The 22,903-nt window shown below is 36.3% G+C and overlaps 1 protein-coding gene across 4 annotated transcripts in view; it reads right to left on the bottom strand.

Annotated features, from left to right (window-relative positions):
- The window catches only part of DNAJC13 (DnaJ heat shock protein family (Hsp40) member C13), a 134,050-nt gene that overhangs the window by 20,087 nt on the left and 91,060 nt on the right, over positions 1 to 22,903 (bottom strand). For all 4 annotated transcript variants that reach the window (XM_084989673.1, XM_021069457.2, XM_003132418.6 and 1 more), the window contains 13 exons: positions 22,643 to 22,758; positions 21,814 to 21,892; positions 20,148 to 20,283; positions 17,105 to 17,289; positions 16,606 to 16,680; positions 15,490 to 15,609; positions 13,417 to 13,596; positions 12,539 to 12,706; positions 10,243 to 10,356; positions 8,489 to 8,605; positions 6,864 to 7,041; positions 4,897 to 4,988; positions 1,455 to 1,554 (listed from right to left, as the gene is read on the bottom strand). In XM_084989673.1, the coding sequence (XP_084845799.1) occupies positions 1,455 to 1,554; positions 4,897 to 4,988; positions 6,864 to 7,041; positions 8,489 to 8,605; positions 10,243 to 10,356; positions 12,539 to 12,706; positions 13,417 to 13,596; positions 15,490 to 15,609; positions 16,606 to 16,680; positions 17,105 to 17,289; positions 20,148 to 20,283; positions 21,814 to 21,892; positions 22,643 to 22,758 (1,660 nt within the window). The remainder of the gene's footprint in view (positions 1 to 1,454; positions 1,555 to 4,896; positions 4,989 to 6,863; positions 7,042 to 8,488; positions 8,606 to 10,242; positions 10,357 to 12,538; positions 12,707 to 13,416; positions 13,597 to 15,489; positions 15,610 to 16,605; positions 16,681 to 17,104; positions 17,290 to 20,147; positions 20,284 to 21,813; positions 21,893 to 22,642; positions 22,759 to 22,903) is intronic.

Raw genomic sequence — 22,903 nt, 5'->3', positions numbered from 1 at the left:
TAAATAATAGAGTAGGCTAAGATATCTGAATGTCAGCTATTTTACATGCAGGATTAAAATACTGAGTAAACTACATAAATCCGATATAAATATAAAACAACACTTTCAAACTACTTCTATAACATTCTTCACTTCATTGATCATTTTAATTTTGCATTGCTTGAAGCCTCACAAAGCTGTTGAAACTAAAAGAAAAACCAAGTAAGGCTGTAAGTATAGTAATAATCTGCAAATGAAAAAAATGACTTTGCAAATGACTTTCAAAAGTTGTCATTTTAAAGAGCTATCTCTAACCTTGTTTAAAAGAAAACAAAATTATTCAATGGCAACTGAACTCCACTCAATTCACTGAACCTAACAGGAACACCGAACATGTGCAAGCACTGGGGAATTAAACAAATGGACAGGTTCCTGCGCTCAGGGAGGTGAACAGGTGTGAAGACAAGATTAACATGACTTCCAAGGGGCTGGCAAAGCAGACTGAGTAATGAATACTGATGGCTAAGTGGTGAAATCTAGGTTATAAAACAACTGCCTTTGAAAAGCAATCTCAAGGTTGATTCTAGAACAACTATACACTTATGCTAATGTGTATACACTTTAATAATAAAGTGATTCTAGAACAACTATACACTTTATGTACAGTTTATAAGAGTCTATATTATTGCAGGTTGTGTTCAAGAAATGCAGTTGGTGTATTTTTCAAAACTGATCTCATCTGCTGGTAACAGTCGCTATCAGCATCAAATCAGTAAAGGACAAATAAAGCAGGACTGAACTTTAAGCTGAACAGAAGGTGATTTTTATCTAAAGCAATTTTTCCCTATCATCCAAGACCAACCGTGTGTGATTTTTAAAATAAACCACAGAAATATTACCCAAGTCTTAATTACTCATGTGCAACTTATGCTCAGGAAACTGAAAATCCTAGATTATTATCCTTTGCTTTTTGGACTTACCTCACCTCTAAGGTTCAACTTTTGATATGGGAAATGCAAGGTTTTTTTTGTTTTTGTTTTTTTTTTCTTTTTAGGGCCACACCTGCAGCATATGGAAGTTCCCAGGCAAGGGGTCGAATCAGAGCTGTAGCTGTTGCCCTATGCCACAGCCACAGCTGTTCGGGATCCGAGCCGTGTCTGCGACCTATACCACAAACCATATCAATGCCAGAGCCTTAACCCACTGAGTGAGGCCAGGGATTGAACCTGTGTCCTCATGGATACTAGTTGGATTTGTTTCCACTGAGTCACAATGGGAACTCCCCAAATGCAAAGTAAAGTTACTAAGTTATGTAAAAATTAGGAAGATAAATCTAATATTAAGAATACCATTTAAAATTTCCAAAACTAACATGGATAATATTATGTCAGAGGTTTTATATCATCTACTAACTGCCCCTCTTTTTGGGTTGACTGTGCTGTGGTTTTGAAAATTCCATTTGTATATATACGTACTTGATGGCAAAGAATGCAGAAGAGCCAATAAATTGGACAAAACCATTGATTCAGCAATATTGTTGACACAATCTTGGTTAGACGTCACTATATTCACAACCTGAAAATTAATCAATAGGGTATTAAGAATTCTGGAAATAATTTTGGACCTAAACAAATTAAGTCAAATTAGTCAGGCTTTAATAAATTTAAGGTTTTACCAAAGTGGGCAAAATGTCAGGACAAAATGCTTAAATTTTAAAAAAATATTTAAGTATAGTTGATTAACAATGTTGTGTTAGTTTCAGGTGTACAGCAAAGTGATTCAGTCGTACATATATATTCTTTAAAAAGAAATTTTAAAGTATAGTTGATTTACAATGTTGTGCTAATTTATGCTACACAGCAAAGTGACCCAGTCATACATACACACACACATATATATATATACACACACACATTCCCTTTCTTCTGTAATCTTCCATCAAGGTCCATCCCAAGAAACTGGATATAGCTCCCTGTGCTATACAGTAGGACTTCATTGCTTATCCATTCTAACAGTTTGCAGCTACTTAAAGTATTTGGCTATAGTTGCGGCATGTGGAAGTTCCAAAGCCAGAACCTAAGCTGTTGCAGAGACAATGCTGTGTAGTTATACTGCAGGCCACAGGGGAAGTCCTACATATTCTTTTTCATATGCTTTTCCACTATGTTACTACAGGATACTGAATACTGTGCTGTACAGTAGACTTTGTTGTTTATCTATTTCAAATATAGTATAAGCTTCCAGTTTTTCCCTCCCCAACTTCTTTCCCCTTTGGTAACCATAAGTTTGTTTTCTAAGTCTATGATTCTGTTTCATAAATAAGTTCATTTTGCGTCATATTTTAGAGTTCACATATGTGATATATGGTATTCGTCTTTCTCTAACATACTTCACTTAGTATGATACTCTCTAGGTCCATTCATGCTGCTGCAAACGGTATTATTTCATTCTCTTTTATGGCTAATATTCCATTGTATATATGGACCACATCTTCTTTATCCATTCATCTGTCGATGGACATTTAGGTTGCTTCCATATCTTGTCTATTGTAAACAGTACCGCAATGAACACTGGAGTATACATATCTTTTATCTTTTTTTTTTTTTTTTATTGCTTTTTAGGGCCCACCTGTGGCATACGGAAGTTCCCAGGTTAGGGGTCAAATCAGAGCTGCAGTTGCCAGCCTACACCACAGTTCACTGCAATGCTGGATCCTTAATTCACTGAGCAAAGAAAGGGACTGAACCCACAGCCTCATGGATACTGGTTGCATTCATAACCCTGGAGCCACAACAGGAACCTCCCCCCCATACACTTTAAAAAAAAAAAAGAGATTTACTAGTTTTTTGTTTTTATAAAAGTATGGTTGATTTACAAAATTGTGTCAGTTTATCTTTTTGAATTATAGTTTCTCCAGATACACGCCCAAGGGTGGAACTGCTGCATCAAACAGTAATTCTATTTTTAGTTTTTTTTAAGGACCCTTCATACTGTTTCTATAGCGGCTGCACCAATTCAAATTCTCACCAACAGTGTAGAAGGCTTCCCATTTCTCCACATCCTCTCCAGCATTTGTTATTTGTAGACTTTTAAATGATGGCAATTCTGGCCCGTGTGAGGTGATACCTCACCAGAGTTTTGATTTGCACAAAATATTTAATTTTTAGGCAAGAATTTAATTTTAAAAGATTGGCTTTATTACCTTGATCTTTTGAGTAATAAAAAAGCTAATGCTAATGCATATATTATATACATTAGTTTCTACTAATTTAGACGTAACAATTAAATATAATGATTTAAACAAATACTTTAGCACCAATTCACAATCTTGAGGCTTGTAAGAAGTTTTCAATCCTACACCAGTTCATGCTCTAGAACTATGGTACATACTGTAGTGATTTCCAGTCATAGATTTGGGATGGGAAGTGATGAGGAAGATAATTGTCTTCACTACTGGGACTTTCTTTTTCTTTAGAGGGAGAAAGTAAATGTTTTCAGTGCCCAGCAAAACAGACTGGGTTTATCTTTCCATTATAAAGAAACAGATATGTTTTTCTTTCAAAGAGGATGACCTCTCAAGTTTAACTTACAATATACATCTAAAAATCAATGTCCCTTAACTTGAACCATGTGGTCAGCATCTCAAAGCCAATTTTTTTTTTTTTAAAGGGCCACACCCACAGCACACTTTTTTTTTTTTTTTTTTTTTGGTCTTTTGTCTTTTTAGGGCTGCACCTGTGGCATATGGAGGTTCTCCGGCTAGGGGTCCATTCAGAGCTATAGCTGCCGCCTACACCACAGCTACAGCAATGCAGGATTCAAGCCTCGTCTGCAACCTACACCACAGCTCATGACAATGCTGGATTGTCCCACTAAGCGAGGCCAGGGATTGAACCAGAAACTCATGGTTCCTAGTTGGATTTGTCTCCACTGTGCCATGATGGGAACTCCTCAAAGCCAAATATCTTAGATTTAATAATGCTTATTTTAAAAGTTATAAGGTACTTGAAAGAATTAAATAGAGAAGCACGCTTTTCCATTAAAAGAACATGCTTGTTAAGCTTTTGGACCAATTTAATCTTTATTATTTTATTAAACTTTTTAAAAACCAAAACACAGTCTAAGAACACAATCTAATTCATCAACTACTCATTAACCTGTTACTGCAGGGTTGAATTTGGTGTTCTTTATTATAAATTATGTGTGTTACAACAAGCAGAATCATCTGAAAAAAGATCCTGGGAGCTCACTCTGGGTTGCCTGGACAAGGACAACACCCCCCTGCCACGAACAAGGTTTTCCTGCTTCTCCTAGAGGAAAAGCCTCCACCCAAACAGCTTCCCATGTGATCAGTGATTTCATTCTCCTAAAGGAAGGGCTTCCAACCCCTCTTGGACCCCCAAGGCCCACAGGTTCTGGCAGCTGCCTTTCCCAGACCTCAAGGGTGTGAGTCTATCACCCTTACTGGAAAGGTTACTTTTATACCAGACCATATTCATAAGACAGGAGAGTAACTACGGAGCAGGGATCACAAACCCACAGAGTATAGCTAGCAGAGTGCCCTGGTCTCAACACTGGACACTGAGAGATAGGGGAAATCTGTAGCTTCCAAGCTTCCCAAATAAAGCCCATTCCTTAACCTACACCACATGACACTGTACAATGTACCCCAAGTTCTAAAGCATAACAGACGATGACCACAGATGTAAGCACCTTGAACGCTGTATGATATTTGCTCTTCCAAATAAGCGTATTAATTCAAATTTCAAAAACATATTCACCTGGCTTAATAGGCAAAACAGAAAAAAAAAAAACACATGCAAACTTCTATTCAACTTAGATAATGATTAATTAAGGCTCAAACCATGTATAGTAAGTGCAGGAAAAACAATATGCTTTAGTACGAAATTCTTTTACCTCTAAAGCCAACTGCTGCACTTGACCAGCTCCATGGACTCGAAGGAGAGAAAATATTAATTTAAAGTGCCCAATGCATTCACTTTCAGAGCCTAAGGAGTAAAAATAAAATGTTTAACTTTTATTTCCAAGAGACCTTCAGAAAACCGATATACACTTTTGTTTACTGTCAATTATAAGCCTCTGATAAACTTTTCTTAACATTTGTGACAAGAAGTGAGTGAAATATCACTAAGCCGCAGTATCTTTAGTGAAACAATACTGGAGTATCTTCAGGTTTGTTTTGTCTTCATTTTCATCCCCAACCCTAGCTAGCCCACAGGCTAAAACCAAGAAATTTATCAACTACACAATCCCATGACGACTCAAAAAATAAAAGTGTAAGGTGATACTTTTACTCTTTATCTCTACACTTTAGAGCTACCCCTCTCCCTCAACTTAATTACACTGGAGGAGAGTGTGACATCATCTGGCTTTAAGACTGAGTTAGAACTCTGCCACTTGAGAACGACATAACAAACAAAAAAGTTCCAAATCAACAGCCAGTTTTGCTGCAATTTTTTTGTACCTAGTATACCTAGTATGTCAATTGCAAACAATAAGAAATAAGGTTTTCTTCAGACCTGTAGCTTCCATTCTGTAAAAATGCCCCCATGTATATCTTGAGAATAACTAATTTTTCTTAATCACTGTAGATTATTTTATATGAATAATGTTGGCAATACAAATGTCAATCTTTTTTTTTTTTTTTTTTTTTTTTGGTCTTTTTTTTGCCATTTTTACGGCCGCTCCTGCGGCATATGGAGGTTCCCAGGCTAGGGGTCAAATTGGAGCTGTAGCCGCCGGCCTACGCCAGAGCCACAGCAACGCGGGACGTGAGCCGCGTCTGCAACCTACACCACAGCTCACGGCAATGCCGGATCCTTAACCCAGTGAGCAAGGCCAGGGATTGAACCCGCAACCTCATGGTTCCTAATCGGATTTGTTAACCACTGCGCCATGACGGGAACTCCACAAATGTCAATCTTAATAGTATTGTATTACATACTGAAAAGAGCAAAGAAGTACATGAAAGGTAGTATTAAATGTTAATAAAAAAGATTTGAGGTTTTCAAGTAACTTAAATTGTATTTTAGATTTTATATTCCATATTTTTTATCAAAGTTAGAATTAGAAGACGTTTTCAGATTTTCAATCATCCATTTCCCTGAAGTCAGGCAAGAGTGATAATGTTCTTGGAAATGTCCTTCTTGATGTTTTAAGAATAACAATTCTCACTTTTTTATTACATCTACTTTTCACACTAAAAATCTTTAGGCAATTTTTCAAAAATATGGCATTGTGTTAGGGACCAGAGGAGGCAACAATTTTTTTTTTTTTTTTCCCCAGGGCCATACCTGAGGCATATGGAAGTTCCCAGGCTACAGGTAGAACTGGAGCTACAGCTGCAGGCCTGCACCACAGCCACAGCAACTCCAGATCCAAGTTGCGTCCACAACCTACACCATAGCTCATGGCAATGCCAGATATTTAACCCACCGAGAAGGCCCAAAGGATCAAACCCGCATCCTCATGGATACTAGTCAGGTTTGTTTCCACTGAGCCACAACGAGAACTCCAGAAGAGGCAAAAATTAGATCACCTAATAAATCAATCTAATTTTTAAGCACTTATACTTGGTATGTCAGCTTATGTCACCAATGTGATAACTTACACTAACAAATTATTATGTCTTTTCGACTCAATGGAACTCATTTGCTCCTAGAGATATGAATTCTTCTAAGTATGGTGACCTGACGTCTCCTTCTAGCCTACTCTTTATAAGTAAAAACATTATGGGGTTATTCCTCTTAATGTATTACAAAGTATAACACTTTAACCAAGTATAATTTTCTGTGAAAAAAATTGAGAACTATAATTTTTCTTTGATTGTAAGGATCTTACTGATCGAAGGTATAGTCACACACCTGGGTTATATTTTATGACATTTCTCAGAGCTTCCAAAGCCATTTCCACTCTTGGCAAGCGGTCTCCATGTTGCTCTGACTCCACTTTTGCAGCATGTGTGATAGCCATGAACGTGTGGAGGTACTGGGCCTGGGAGCCTATATAATCCAAGAGACTTGCAGCAAATGCTTTTGGAACCTAAGTGGAAAAATATTTAAAAACAAGTGTGCCCTCAGAAATAACTATAGCAAAAACAGCAAAATACTTCAAGTTATAAAAGTGATTACATTATTACAGGCACATTAATAAACTTACGGATTAAGAGGGTAGCAGGGAGAAAGGAGACAAAATCCAATTGCATTTTAAAGTGTTTAACATGTTTTGTCTCAATCCATTAGGGATCTGATATTCTCCCATGAGTAAAATCATTCTAAGAGTATGTCTTCCCTCTACCAAAGTAATTGACAGTATGATATGTAACTTGTATAATTTGGTTATATTTTCATATTTAAAAACTATATTTTTTAGAATATAAACTCAAAGGATAGTATTTATTTATTTATTTAATCTTTTTAAGGCCACATCTGCAGCATATGGAGGCTCCCAGGCTAGGTAGGGGTCGAATCAGAGCTATAGCTGCCAGCCTGCACCACAGCCACAGCAACATGGGATCCGAGCCACCTCTGCAACCTACACCTGAGCTCACAGCAATGCCAGATCCTTAACCCACTGAGCAAGGCCCGGGATCAAACCTGCGTCCTCAAGGATACTAGTCAGATTTGTTTCCGCTGAGCCTCAATAAAAACGCCAAAGGACAGTTTTCAAAGAGACTTCACAAATCACCAAACTCATTATACTTAACAACTATTTATGTATTATTGTGATAAATAATACACATTATAGTTTAGTAATTTCCTTTTTTCCAGGAACAAACTCTAAAACAAAGCCTTCTTTCCTCTTTACAAACAAATCAACCACCAAATCCTCTTTGTGATCTCTTTAAAAAACCAGAAACAACTACCCCCCCAAAAAAAAAAACTACAACAGAATTCCTACATGATCGCTAAGTACTAATATGGAAAAGGAGCTCCTTGCTTGCTTCTGGAAGTTATTAGGGATCACCATGAGAGATGAGCTGGTGCGAGCCAAGTCATCTTCTAAAAATTTTCTGTGTTCTCCGCCTGTATTTTCTTGTTATCCTGTAATTATTGGCCACTGATGGACTTCTTCTGTCTGGTGGTCTGATACTCAACATGATGGACTTCTTCTGTCTGGTGGTCTGATACTCAACATGATGGAGTGAGTGTGTAAATGGCCTTATGCTTCCTAAGAGACTAGTAAAGTTGGAGGTTTATCTGTATACCACACTGTGGTAGTATTATGCATAAAATGTAAGGAATAGCTGGGAAAAGAATAACTTCTTATTCATAAATCCAGAAAATTAAATTCTTCAACATTTAAAATAAAGAGGCTCATAAGTTATCAATGGTCACCCCACCACATACCCAAGTTATTACAAAGCATTTGGCAAAAAAAAAACAAAAACAAAAACAGGTATTATTTTAATGTAGACAGTTTGAATAAACCAGCAGCTTTCAATAACATGATCAAAGTTATCAGACAAAACTAAAAGTAGAGGGCTTACCTCGAGTGGAAAGGTAGGGACTTCATTATAGACCCTAACAAAAATCTCCCCTACAATAAGTTCTTTGGCATGATCACTGTAGACAAATTCTGATCCATAAGTTTTGTCACAATCACCCTTTTAAAAAACAAAAAACAAAAAAAAACACAAAAAAACAAAAAACCAGACTGTAAGATGTAAATCAGAATTATTAGCATCTGGCTTATAAACCTATCCATATTCAGTTTAATAACTTAACAGATAAATAACCTGATAGAGCCATTCATTTTCCAGAGGGGAAAAAATGTGGTGGGATATATATCACAACACTCAGTGTAACTTTTAACGTCTGTAACCAGTAAAAAGGATTTTTTTGTTTTTGTCTTTTTAGGGCTGCATTTGCAGCATATGAAAGTTCTCAGGCTAGGAGTCAAATTGGAGATGCAGCTGCCAGCCTATGCCACAGCCACAGCCATGCCAGATCTAAGCGTCATCTGAGCTTGCGGCAACCCTGGATCTTTAACCCACTGAGCAAGGCCAGGGATTGAACCCTCATGCTCATGGATACTAGTCGGATTCTTAAGCCACTGAGCCACAACAGGAACTCCAAAAAGGACTATGGAACAGGCAGAGAGTTATATTATTTTTTAGTAAAAAGATCAATACTGTAACTCATTTTAAAATTTCAAAAGATCACAGAGATCAGCAAATGAAGTATCTTAGAGCTAGTGTTCATAAACAAGTATGACTGTTGGCTCTTTTCTCTCTGCTCAGCAGATATTTGGCCCAGTCAGATACAGGGTGACAGAGCTAAGAAATGAACACATTTAGAACTGGTTTCAAAAAATAATATATTAATAAGTGAAAGTGCTGACAACAGGGTCTCTGAATTAAAAAAGCAAGGTAATATTATATAAGTTGACAGATCAAGAAGAGTTTCCATTTAAGGAAGAGGAAAAAGATAGGAAAGAGAAATGGGAACAAAAGAGTCCCAAGAAGATTTAGGTTGAAATCACACAAAATTTAGGTTGAACTAATATGCAAAAGTATATAATAAAGCATAAAGCTAGACAAAGAGAAGATGATATTATCTCTCTCTGGTAAAAGAAGAGATGAGGTATAGAAATATGAAATTTGTTCTCCCTAGCTCTGTAATTCTCAAAACTTCTACCCATGAAGAGCTCTGAGTGACTATCATGAAATGAGTTCAAAACCAAATTTTGAATAATTCAGAATACACAGTGACAGTTACTTTTTAATAAACTCCATACCCACAAAGATAACTGTCTTCTAAACCATCAAAAAAAAATAAATAAATAAACCATCAAGACTCAACTATCAAGTGTAGGTATTATCCAGGCCTTCTCCTTATCTCCCAATCTACTGCCTTTTGTTTTTTTTTTCATGGCTTAATAGCTTCTCCACTAGAAGGTGGCAGGATAGGAAAAATTATTCAATTTTGATGCCAGAAAGGAATTTTAACTTATGGGGAAAATACGTTAAAGAGAACAATTAAAACAGGGCTTTGGGGTATGAAAATTGGTTAAAATAGCAGACAGCTTATGTAAGCGGTAACTAAAAACACACCAAAAAAAATCCTAATGTATTATTAAATACAATAAGAATGCTGTTATTAAATGGGCCAAGTATTAGGTAGTGAAAAGCTACAGGCTTGATTAACACCAAATGGAGAAATAATAGGTGTCTATTTTGTCAATACCAAGTTACGTTTCCAGATTCCATTAGAGTAAGAAATTTATAAAACAATTACATACTTTTTTAATCATGTTTTCTTGCTGGGATTCAAGAAATTCAAGAAGTTCTGCTCTTGTAGAATTGTTCCATATCAAATAGGGGCTCTCTGTGTTACTGTTTAGCATCTTCAAAATCTAGGAGACAGAATATTACTATTTTGTAATACTTAGGAAGAAATAATATTGAGGTTTTATCATTTATTAAAATTGTCTTATGACATGCCAAGCACTGTAACAGGTACCTTAAGGAAATGGATCTCAATAATTCTAACAAGTTTGTTAATATTTTCCATTTTGCAGCTAAGAAAAATCAAGCTGAGAAAGATCAAATTATTTTCCCCAGGTCTTATAACCCTTAGGCAGTGAAACTGGGATTCAAATTTGAGTCTGTTTAACTTCACATTCTTAACATATGCCCTGCTTTGGAGAAAATTATATATGATATTTTGTGTTAAAGCATTTTATAAACACCCAGTACATTTAAGCCTAAAAAGAATCATACCATATTGCCTTTGAAAACAAAACCTAAGTCTTTATGAAGCATACTCCTAGGAAGGGAAATACAAGTTACAGGCAGAAGGTAAGCTCAGATTTTCTTGGCCAGACTGACTCAAGGCTGCACTAAGCAGTTCTTCAGACACAGCTGATGCCTGCTTAGCCATCCAGGATACCTTCCCTTTGTTTAGCTCTCCTTAAAAGTATCTTCTTCAGATGCTTTAATAAGAAGCTTTTATGCTTCACTTTTTTTTTTCTTTTTTACAGAATTCTGTGCTAGAAGGAAAGCATCAGGTTATTACCTCCAATTTACACAAAGCCATCCAACCTCTGTTTTCAAAACATTAACTACAAGTAAAATGACTGAAAAAATATAGGGTTAGGAAAATCATAAAATTCTGAGAACTAGCCATTTAAAACAAGCATTTTAAGAGTTCCCTGATAGCTCAGTGGGTTAAGGATCTGGCATTGTCATTGCTGTGTAAGGGTTCGATCCCTGGCCAGGAACTTCCACATGCTGTGGATGTGGCCAAGAAATAAAATAAAACAAGCACTTTATTAAATTTAGATGGAATTTAGGCCAAGATTTTTTCCCCTTTTCCGGCTGCACCCACAGCATATGGAACTTCTCAGGCCAGAGAACAAATCTGACTTGCAGCTGTGACCTATGCTGCAGCTGTGACCTATGCTGCAGCTGTGGCAATGCCAGATCCTTAACCCACTGCACCACAGCAGGAACTCTCCAGGTCAAGATTTTTAGGAGCTAATTTTTTATCAGCAACTTGTTAGTATTTCTGGAATGAATGTTTTCAGTCAGCAAAATACATCAACAACTTGTTAGTATTTCTGGAATGAATGTTTTCAGTCAGCAAAATACATCACACTGATGAACACAAAGTCCAGGAAAGGAACCATGATCAAGACTGGCATCTAAAGCTCCTCCCTCTTACTCAGGAGCTCTGAAAGGCAGTGTCTGAACTAAAAAAACAGACTCAATCAGATTGGTTAAAAAAACAAATACACTGTTTATAAAACACTTTACACTGGAACCCTGAGGGCTTTTTCCTTATGAAAGTATCAGATGACCATTAGTGAAAACAAAATAAGATAAAAACAGTCTATATTTCTACCATTCAGGTATAACTACAGTTAACATATGCATACAGATTCATCAACCCATTCACTTTTTTAATACCAAAAACGAGTTTTAGCCTTTTCCCTTAAAACACTTTAAACATCTTTTATGTCTTTACATAGACCTTTATAATTTGAGGTTTCATGGTATTCTATTTAATGGATTTCTTAGGTTAATTCTCTAATGCTACATTCTTAGACTGTTTTTCAATGATTCTCACAAAAGAAGTTGCAGGATCTGCCACAGTTGTACCTTTTTTTTGTTATGAATGTGTAAATGTGTGTGTTTGTGTATGTGTGTGCGTATTTACTTTCAGGATTTCAATGCTGAATTTAAGTTATAGCTTATAAGAAACAGCAAAACAGACTCTGGGTCTCCTGATTCCTAGCCTTCTGCCCAAGTTCATTCTCTTGAACTGCCCCTTTCTGACTCAAGGTTGTCAAGAATTATGGTGAGCTCCACATCTGAGAAACATGAAGGTAATTTACCATACAGAGAGACTAGATTTATAGAGCAGATATCATCAGCATCAATCTATAATAAACCAAATTTCTTGGTTGAGGGAACAAGCATGTGACCATTTTCAATTTTTTGGCTTCCTAGAGCAATCAGCATTGTTCTGTTCCTCTACTACGTGAAGGATCTTACAATATTTATCAAAACCCAGGATACCTCTGAAGCACATACCTCAGTAGCACTAACTACAGCAAGTTTTCTAGCAACATAGGGGGTCAGCATGCCAGCTAAACTTTTCCTTATGGTTGGATTTTCTGGTGTTGCTTGTTCTTCAGGCAGATATCCTCCAAGGCGACTTAGAGCACGGACACTGAGTTTGGCAAGGCTATTGGCTACTTCCTATTACAAAAAAATTAAGACATTAAAGCAGGTCTGTTATCTTACACAAGCAACAATACCTTTGTGGAATCACAACTGTATGAAATATAGTAAGGAGCAGAAAGCAAAGAAAAACAAACAAAAAAGGTACCAGAGAGCCCAACAGTGATGTCAGAGGGTTTAAACATTTTAGCTTATTTTTTTATTTATATGAAAGACCATTAGGATCTCTGCACTTATTTACACCCAATACGGCATCTTGTAGATATCTCAGGCACACTGGGGAATAAAGTGGGGAGTAAGCGATAGGTAGGTAGATCTGATTGCTAGAGGCACATATTAATACTATGAGTAACTAATGATAGTGAACAGGAAAGGACAGAAAGAAAACATATCTGTAAAAATCAGGTAACTTCTCAAGTGTTTGGGGGAGCTAGCTCCAATAACCAATAATATCGTTATATTTCCCTGTGATACATCATAATTTTGCAATCATGAAGATGACTCAATAATCAAAAAAAGACTGAGTTATGTCTAGAATATGCTATCACAAATTCCCTTATCTTGAATTTTTCCAGGATAAGTGGTAAAGATAAAAAATGTTGGGCTTAAAGAGAAAGAAACTTAATTATCTTATAAAATAGTTTATGCCTCTGGATAGCTAGGGACTTTGCTTTGCATTAATTAATGGTTTGAGTTCAAATTCAATGCTAAAACAGTGTTAAAGTTACCTGCTGGTTTGTTTCTTCACTTTTCTGAATGCCACTCTCTTCTAGTGTATAGTCATAATTAAACAGGTAACCAAGCAGATGCCACAAAATTCCAGCTTGCAATAGGTGTGTCTGTAGCCAGAAATCCACAGCAAAAGAGCTGACACATTCTACCCCAAGAGCAGCCACCCGTGGAATACTCTGAGAATAAAAATAATGGAATTACAGGATTTTAAAAAAGCTCCCATGAGAAACTGGCTGTGAATGTACGTCAAGCTAGCCATATAATTCTATATGTATTTACCTCCTCTTATGTATTCAATTCTAGTTTACATCTGATCCTATATCCTTTAAAGCCTAAAATTAAAAATAACCCTGTGGCAAGACAAAGAATTTTATTTTGGCTGCACCAGTGGCACCAGAAGATCCTAGGCCAGGGATCGAACCCAAGCCACAGCAGTGACAATGCTGAGTCCTTAACCAGTAGGTGATGAGAGAACTCCCAGAATTACTATTTTTTAAAAATCTTAAAATCAAAGCATATTGTTAATACTGTGTTACTTTCAGGTACGCAGCAGTGATTTGATTTTTTTGCAGATTATATTCCATTATTAGGTTATTATAAGATATTGCATAATTTTTATAATTTCTTATGCTGTACAGTAAATCTTTGTTGTTTATCTATTCTATGTACAATAGTTTGTAGTTGTTAATCCTATAATTCTAATTTGTCCTTCCTCCTCTCCTTCCCCCTCTCTCACCTTTGGTAAACATAAATTTGTTTCCTATATCTGTAAGTTTGTTTTCTGTTTTGTATATATATTCATTTGTATCATACATGTTTGTCTTTCTCTGTCTAAATTATTACACTGAGCATGATATTCTCTAGGCCCATCCATGTTGCTATAAATGGTAGTATTTTATTCCTTCTATGGTTGAATAATATTCCATTGTGTGTGTGTGTGTGCACGTGCATGCACACTTTCTTGAGCAAATTATCTATTGACCGAAGCCTGGGCTGTTCCTGTGGTTTGGTTATTGCAAAGAGCCGTGTGAACATCGGGGTGTAGGTATCTTTTTTGAAGTAATGTTTTTATTTTTTCTGGTTATATACGTAGGAGTGGAATTGGATCAAATTTTAGATGTTTTTCTTTTTAAAGGAAACTCCATGCTGTTTTCCACAATGGCTGTCCCAATTTACATTCCCACCTAGAGTTTATGAGGGTTCTTTTTTCTCCATATCCTCTCCAGCATTTATAATTTGTATGCTGACTTTTTGGTGATGGCCATTCCGATCAGTGTGAGAGGATACCTCATTGTGGTTTTGATTTATATCAGAATTATTATCTTTGATGCTGGATAGTGTCAAAGATTTGGGGATGCAGTTTTCTTTGTTTCACTTCTTTTATTTTAAAATTTTAAAATAGTGATAGGGTATTGAGAGTAATCAATGATATCTTTAGTGAAGGATTTAGTGTATAGATTCACTTCTTCATGCCAGTTTTTATTCTTATGAAACACTCCTAAGGACATCAAGTAAATATAGTTAAGGACATATTTCCATCGGATTCCTTATTTCTAGATACCTTAACACAGGATCAGCACCCCAACCCTGATGTAGTCCAACACAACTCTCACTCTGCCTAGTTACCTGAGAAATCTCTCTCTCCTTCCCAGCCACCAATCACATCACCCAGAGCCAACTTCCCTAAGCAGTACTGGATTGGGAAGAAACATTAAGTCCTTAGATCGCTACTGCCTTTCCACGAGGCAGTAACTTGACTTTTAAGTTTCAGGTTTTACGTGGTCCTTTACTTTCATTAGACTAGTCTAGTCTTTTCTCTTGCTTCCCTGCCTTTGCTCAAATGGTCAGATGAGACCAACTTCCTTCTATGTATGTCATTCTAGTATTCTTTGTTATCAGCCCAAAAAGCCTTCACTTATAGCATGGCTTCTGTGAAAAATGCTTTTAGAGATCCATATAGTTTAATAAAAATAATGTTAGGAAAACAACTTATTTTTAAATTGAGGATAGCTACTTGACAGAAAATCCACTGTTAACTGAATCCAGAAAGCATTAAAGATGGCCTCTACCTTGCCAAAATAGAGCACCCGACAGAGATCCCTGATGATTCCAGGCATTTCTGTGATCTTCTCTCGGCATTCTTCAAACTGAGCGGCTACACTATAGCATTTGCTTATGTGTCCACAAACCTGCATACAACATGACAGAGAAAAAAAAAAAAAATCACATGTGCATTCCTTAGTTAAGACACTGAAAATAAAATTAGCAGAGGTTCATGAATAATGTTAAATGGTATATATATGATGCCCCCAAATTAAACAGAACATTTCTATTGAATTATTAGTATTTTTTAAGATTCCCTATAGAGGCAGTGTTGGCCAACCACGGCCACTACGGCCAACAGGCCAAATCAACCACGACCTCTTTTTGTATGACCAGGAAACTAAGAACAGTTTTTAACATTTTGAAAGTCCGTAATAATCACAAATAAAAATATGCAACAGAGACTGTATGTAGCCTGTAAGCCTCAAATATTTACTCTCCAGCCCTTTATTTTAAAAGTTTGCCAACCTCTGGACTAAAGTATTTTTGTCCAGAGTTCTATTAATGTACTATACTTAAAAATAAGGATAAAAAGCCTGTACTCAATTGCTTTATATTCTTAATTTTGCTGGCATAAACAAAAGGCCACATAAAAAGATGCATTCTACAATGATCTTACTGAATTCCTGGTGGATCTTCTATCAAAGAATTCAACAGAAAACAAGCTGATGAAAATACTAGGGATGGGAGAGGGAGAAGGAAATTAGGGAAGGGGATGGAAGACAAGTGAAATAAGAATGGCAAATGACCAATGTTTGAAACTGGGTAAAAGGGATGAAGTTTCATTACACCATTTTCTACTTTAAGAAAAAAAAATTAAGGCAACAGATTACATGCGATTTAGCATTATAGTTCTTAAAGTGTGATACATAGACCAACAGCATCGGTATCACCTGGGAATTTTGCTAGAAAAGCATCTTCTCAGGCCCCCACCTCTACCGGATCAGATCAGAAACTGTGGGTTGAGGACCTGGGAGGCAGAGCTCAGCAACCCAGGTTTTATGAACCCTCCAAGTGATTCGCACACAAAGTGTGAACTTAGTAGATCAGTGTAACCTTGGAACCACATGTTTTAACCTCACCTGTACTGACATGTCACTTGGTTTACTAGAGCGATTCAAAACAGCCACACAGCGACTAAATGCCTCTTGTAACACCTGTAAGAAAGAAATCAGCCATTAATCCTCCTTTTGACTTGAAGTCTGAAAAGCCTTTTTGGGTAAAAATAAAACATTATTAACCTTTTCATATTAGAAACTCAGCAAATAAATGTTTGCTCAAATTAACACTGGTTAAATAAACAAGTAAACAAAGACTCCAAGTTTTTTAAAGTATTCCCACTATGCTACTTCGTAATACTAAGTTTACCGGTTTGAATCCAATAACCTCCAATTCACATTATGATTTAGAGCTACATTTCTTTTAATTTTGGTATTGGAATATAGAGAATATAACACTATTATCTGTTGGAATAAATTAAAATATATCGACTCTATCTGTACGTGGTGAGTTCTCTATTGCTAGGTCATACAATTTGCCTAAACCAGCGTGAAGACAAGCCCCAAAGGCCATCCCAATTACCTCAATTCCATTCTCCCTCCTGAGCTCTTCAGCATTGAGGGCTGAGCAGTTAACTGTATGGAAAGCCAACTCTGCAGCAGCAGGCAACAATGGGGATTCTTTTGAGAAAAGGAGGTCATCTGAAGTTTCCATTGTTATAGTCCTAATCAGCATGGGGTATCCTGCATATTTATAAGGCTGTAAATCTGAAAAAAATCATGGTTCTAAATTAATTTTGACACTATGTTGTTCCCTCTCCTCCACCAAAAAGATTAAAATATTTAATGACTTAAAGGTTTTCAAATTCTAGCTTCTAAAAAGAAATTAAAGCAGAGTTCCCATCGTGGCACGGTGGGGGCGCGGCAGAAACGAATGTGACTAGGAACCATGAGGTTGTGGGTTCAATCCCTGGACTTGCTCAGAGGGTTAAGGATCTGGCGTTGCAGTGAGCTGGAGTGTAGGTCGCAGACATGGCTTGGATCCTGAGTTGCTGTGTCTGTGGTGTACGCCGGCAGCAACAGCTCCAATTCGACCCCTAGCCTGGGAATCTCCATATGCTATGAGTGCGGTCCTAAAAAGACAAAAGACAAAAAAAAAAAAAAAAAAAAAAAGAAAGAAATTAAACCAAGTACAAATCCCTCGGATCTTTTCTGCTAGCAAACAAAACTTGCTTATTTGACTTCTCTAAAATGTTTTCACTAGGAGTTCTCCTGTGGCGCAGAGGATTAAGGATATGGCGTCGTCACTGCAGTAGGTCAAGTTGCAGCTGTGGCTCAGGTCCCAGCCCTGGCCTGGGAATTTCCACATGCTACAGGTGTGGCCCAAAAATCTGACTAACTAAATAAAATGTTTCAACTAAAACAAGAAACTTTCTGGTAGATTAACTGAATTTAGTGTATAGTGGTTTTGATCCTTTGCAGAACATCTAGTTTCTATGTCGTCCATGTGATCCTTGGAACTGTTCACCTGATCACAGACACCAAGACAAAAGCCAATGCACCAGAGACTCATATCTCTTCATAAAGAGATAGAGACACTTGGTTTAAATATGAGAGTGAATTTTTTATATTCTGCTTTCTACATATAACGTGTACTTTTCCATTTTACCAGTTAACGTAAAATAAACATTTGAAAATATTGAATATAATTTGTTACTAGGAATACAAAAATAGAAATTTATTAACTGTATTTGGCAAATTCCATGTTTTGATAAGCAAATTTATTTATTGCCATTTTTAGGGTTGCACCCGTGACATATGGAGGTTCCCAGGCTAGGGGTCTAATCAGAGCTACAGCTGCCAGCCTATGCCACAGCCACTGCCACACCAGATCTGAGCCACACCTGTGACCTACACCACAGCTCACAGCAACACAGGATCCTTAACCCACTGAGCAAGGCCAGGGATTAAACCCGCATCCTCATGGATACTAGCTGAGTTCGTTTCCACTGTGCCACGACGGGAGCTCCTTGATAGGCAAATTTATAAAAGTGAAATCTGAAATGTACTTGTGCTCAATTCCTCTGTTCTTTTCATCCTGTTTTTTTTTTTTTTTTATTTACCTAAGAGGCAGGAATATGCAAATTAATTGGCTTTGATTTTATAAGTACCTTTGTCATCCTATTTGAAATCAGCATAAAGCCTTTTGCCTCTTGAGGATGGCCAATAATCTGCTTCAAACTAAGTGATTTCTAAAATGGCTTAAAAAAAAAAAAAAGTGCCTTGGAACTGGTCCCAGTAGTCCTAACACAGATAAATGTATATGTGGTAAGAAGAGAGAATTAATGTTACATCCTATCAGATCAGGACCCCTGCCCCAGAACTTACTGGGTAGAAACCTTTGGGAAAAGTGTAAGACACAGCCTGAAAAAACATTCTGACCTTGACGACAAACCAATGATGAGCCACAACTGCACCTCGTGGCTAATACAGTTATCACCCATCAACAAATAACCTACGGTTTGGAAAAGACTTCTTTGAACTCATTCTGATTAGTGATAAATGCCATATAACTAAATGCTTTATGAATGTTTTCTTTTGAATTCATACACTAAAGTGAATCAATTAATCACTGCTTTCTAATGACCAAACTGTTAGATCCCATGCTATCCCTTCAAATACTTAAATTGGAATCCTAATTGTCTTCATTTACCCAACACCTCTCCTGCTTATCTCAGATCCCCACTGTCTTCTCTGTTCTCCCACCAACCTACAGAGCAAACAGGTCTCCCACTTTGTCTATATGCCAAATTTTAGAATCCAAGCCAAAGGGTACCTGCCATATGGAAACTAACTCTCCATACCCAACAAAGTCTTAGAATTTTTCAGTGGGCTCCAAAGCTTTCTGGCTACCACAAAGGGCCTGAAAACATGCTGCAAATTCCCAACAACCTACACCCTGAAATCATATCTATTTCATATACAACAGTATTTTTCAAGCTACCACAGAACATGAAGTGTGAGGAGATGTATAAGATCATTTGAAAAGTTTCTGCTGCTTTTTAAAAACCAGAACACTCTTGGTGTTTTTAACCTTTAGAAACTTTTGGATAGGTACTGTCTTTTATATGTGATTTAAGAACAACATTTAATGATCCTTAAATTCCAGATCCATTTTATTTTATTGGCTGCACCCTCTGCATACAGAAATTCCCAGGCCAGGGACTAACCCAAGACATAGCAGTAACAACACTTGATCCTTAACTGCTAGGCTACCAGGAAACTCCTCCAGATATATTTTAGATCTCATTTATTACGTTTCTGACAAATGACTAAAGACAAAAACTAGCCAAGGAACTCCATAGAACAGAAATGTCCTTCAGGAAGGAACAATGAAATCTTGCTGGAAATGTAAAATATTGAAAAACATAAGGTAGGAAGTAGAAGGTAGAGAACAAAATTTTGAGCCTAACTACAGAAAACTTCTCTTTCCTGTATCTAAAATGCAATTCCAACAGTCTTTTGCAATAATAATCAGAGATGTATTAAAATAGGCTGTAGAAACAAGGAACATGGTAGAATTAGTTGGAGGGTAAATTAAAATTTGAGCATAACACACGCCTTACCTTCTTTATGACGATTGAAGAGGATGCTCTGCGTTTTCAGAATTAAAATTATATTCTCTGGATCTGGTCCATCCGTTATTTTTGCTGATTTGGTACATAAAAATTCATAGGCCTTGTTTACCTTTTCAAACATATCCTGTATGTAAATAAAAATAACTAACTTTTAATTTGGAACATCTCAAATCACAACTTAAAACATGGCTGGTTTGTAATTTACCAATAGCTTCTTTAGTTATTGTTTTCTTTTTCACATTAAGGAATTCATTCTAAATATAATCTAGGTAGTATACTTTCAAGTTTTGTAAAATGACTTTTCCCCCAAATAACTATAATGATCTCAATATCACCTACTGAAAATTTTTTCTTCACTGGCTTATAACATTAAATACCAAATTAAACTCATACACACTAGACATACTTTCTGAGTTGTTATAAAAATAGTTATAAGATCTACTGTTTATTGAAGCACTGTGCTAAATGCTTTACATACATTATCTCAATTCTTAAAATAGCCATACGAGGTATATACACCATTACTAACCTAATTTTTTAAGACGATATTGAGTAAGTTGCCTAAGATCACAAAGTCCACTGCTGACAACTAAGACTCACACCCAGGTGTGACTCCTAAATCCATACTCTTTTTTTTGTTTGTTTGTTTGTTTTGTTTTGTTTTTTTTCTAAATCCATACTCTTAAACTACTACGCTATATATTGTGTTCTTTGATCTGTATGTTTTTAATCCTTGTGCCAGTATAATACTGTTTTACCACTGTAGTTTTACAGAATATTTTAATATCTGATAGGTGAAGTCTAACAGTTCAATGCTGATTTCAGAATTTCTTCTTATCTCAATTGTTTTCTTTCCCAGATGAATCCAAATTACTATAAATTTCTCAAATCCCAGGCTTTTGATTTAAAATGCCTTAAGCATATAAAAAAGGCATTTTTCAATACTGTCTTCCTCTTCAGGAATATTGTCTGTCTCTAATAAAAAAAAAACAAAAACAAAAACAAAAACCCACTAACCCAGAAATCAGTAGGAATTTCTCCAAGTTTCTAACAACAACAACAGACTATCAGTACTAGTTTTAGTGGTTATGTGATTTCATCTTTTATGAATCTCTACTGGTATTGCAGTAGGAAGCTGGAAAAAACAAGATCATCTGAAGTAGGCTTTCCTAATCTTGCTCTCATCATGACTGTAAAACAGGAATGCTAGCAGCAGATGACTTTAAGTCTGAACTAAATTTTCTACTTTTCCATTAAAAGTGCTACAAAGTTGGATGTCATCAGAAAAAAATTAATTACCCAAAGCAATCTGGATGGCAATGGCATCGTCTATAAAATGAATTAAGTAAACGTACATCCTAACTTTCCATTATTCATGTGACTGCCTGGTAAAGTTAATTCTCAAATACACAAGGTTAAGGCAAGAGAATAAAATCTGTAAGTTACTAATCACAGGGTAGTCCTTCTGATAAACTGAGAGAAGACCATTCATAGATAAAACTTGGGTACGTGGGTCAGAAATTAAACATACACTGGACATATATCATGAGGCAGACACTGGCACATGGGATGAGTATATTTTTTCTCTGTCTGAAAGAGTAATAGAGCAAAAGGAAGTCCACCCCAAAGCCCTAGTTCCAAAGGCAGTACTTACCCTCCCTTCTGGATTCTTATCAGGGTGGTACTTCTGTGCAAGTCTGAAGTAGGCTTTCCTAATCTTGCTCTCATCATGACTGTAAAACAGGAATTTTTAAAAATGAATTTTAGGAAGGTACAAGAAAAATATTTACACCATGATCTAAAACGGTATTTTAAAAACCTTGCTTTTATTGTGTGTGATCATATATGAGGCATCAAACTGAGCCCACTAGGATTTAAGTAAGAGTATTCTTAATCTTGACATATGAACAATAGAACCCAAACATTTCCTATGCAAGGCTATCATTTATATCATTTACTTCAAATTACAAACTTTATTTGGAGTTTGAGGAACTAAGAATTTTTTTTAAAACTAACTTCTCAAAATATCACTTCAAACTATAATTATAAGATATTTTAACTATCAGCCTTGTCAAAAATGAACGAATTCAGTCTACACTTAAGAAAATGTCAGAATTCCTGCTGTGGTGCAAAAGTATCGACACTGTCTCTGAGGTAGAAGGGCTGAGGGTTCAATTCCGCAGACCAGTGAAGTGGGTTGAGGATCTGACATTGCCACAGCTATGGTGTAGATTTGATCCCTGGCCCGGGAACAGAGAAAAAAGGGGGAAAAAAAAAAAAAGAAAAAAGAAAATGTCTTTTAAACTATTTTCTCTACATATCTATTCTACTGCAAAACTTCACTGATAAATAGTAAAGTAAACCTGCATTCTTTCTTATACCTCTGTCATTTACTACCCTAGACACACTGCTATCAAATCTCTTCCTCGTGCATAACACAAAGTGCAAAAGGAAGGGGGAAAATGATACTGAAGATGACTCACGTGCCGTGTCCTAGAGGGAGATTAAGCACTTCATAAGCATCATCTATTGACATCGTAGGTGGCTTCTTTTCTACTTCCTTCTTCCAGGCATCAAGGGTATCTTTTAGAAGCTTGACCTTAAAGACAGAGAATTAAAATTTACATCTATTAAAGTAAAACTATTTCAGAATAAAATTTTTATTATTTATTTTTTTATTTAATTGTGTGAATTCTCTCTTAATTTTACCAACCACCACATGAAATAGATGCTGTTAGTAGTAG

The sequence above is a fragment of the Sus scrofa genome, chromosome 13 (assembly GCF_054392235.1).
Source record: "Sus scrofa isolate SSC_HxYL_T2T_F1_AM1 chromosome 13, Sscrofa_HxYL_maternal_Yorkshire_Landrace_v2.0, whole genome shotgun sequence".
NCBI classification, from domain to species: Eukaryota; Metazoa; Chordata; class Mammalia; order Artiodactyla; family Suidae; genus Sus; species Sus scrofa.
Note: the sequence above shows the minus strand (reverse complement) of the source record. Positions and strands in the feature narration are given on the sequence as shown.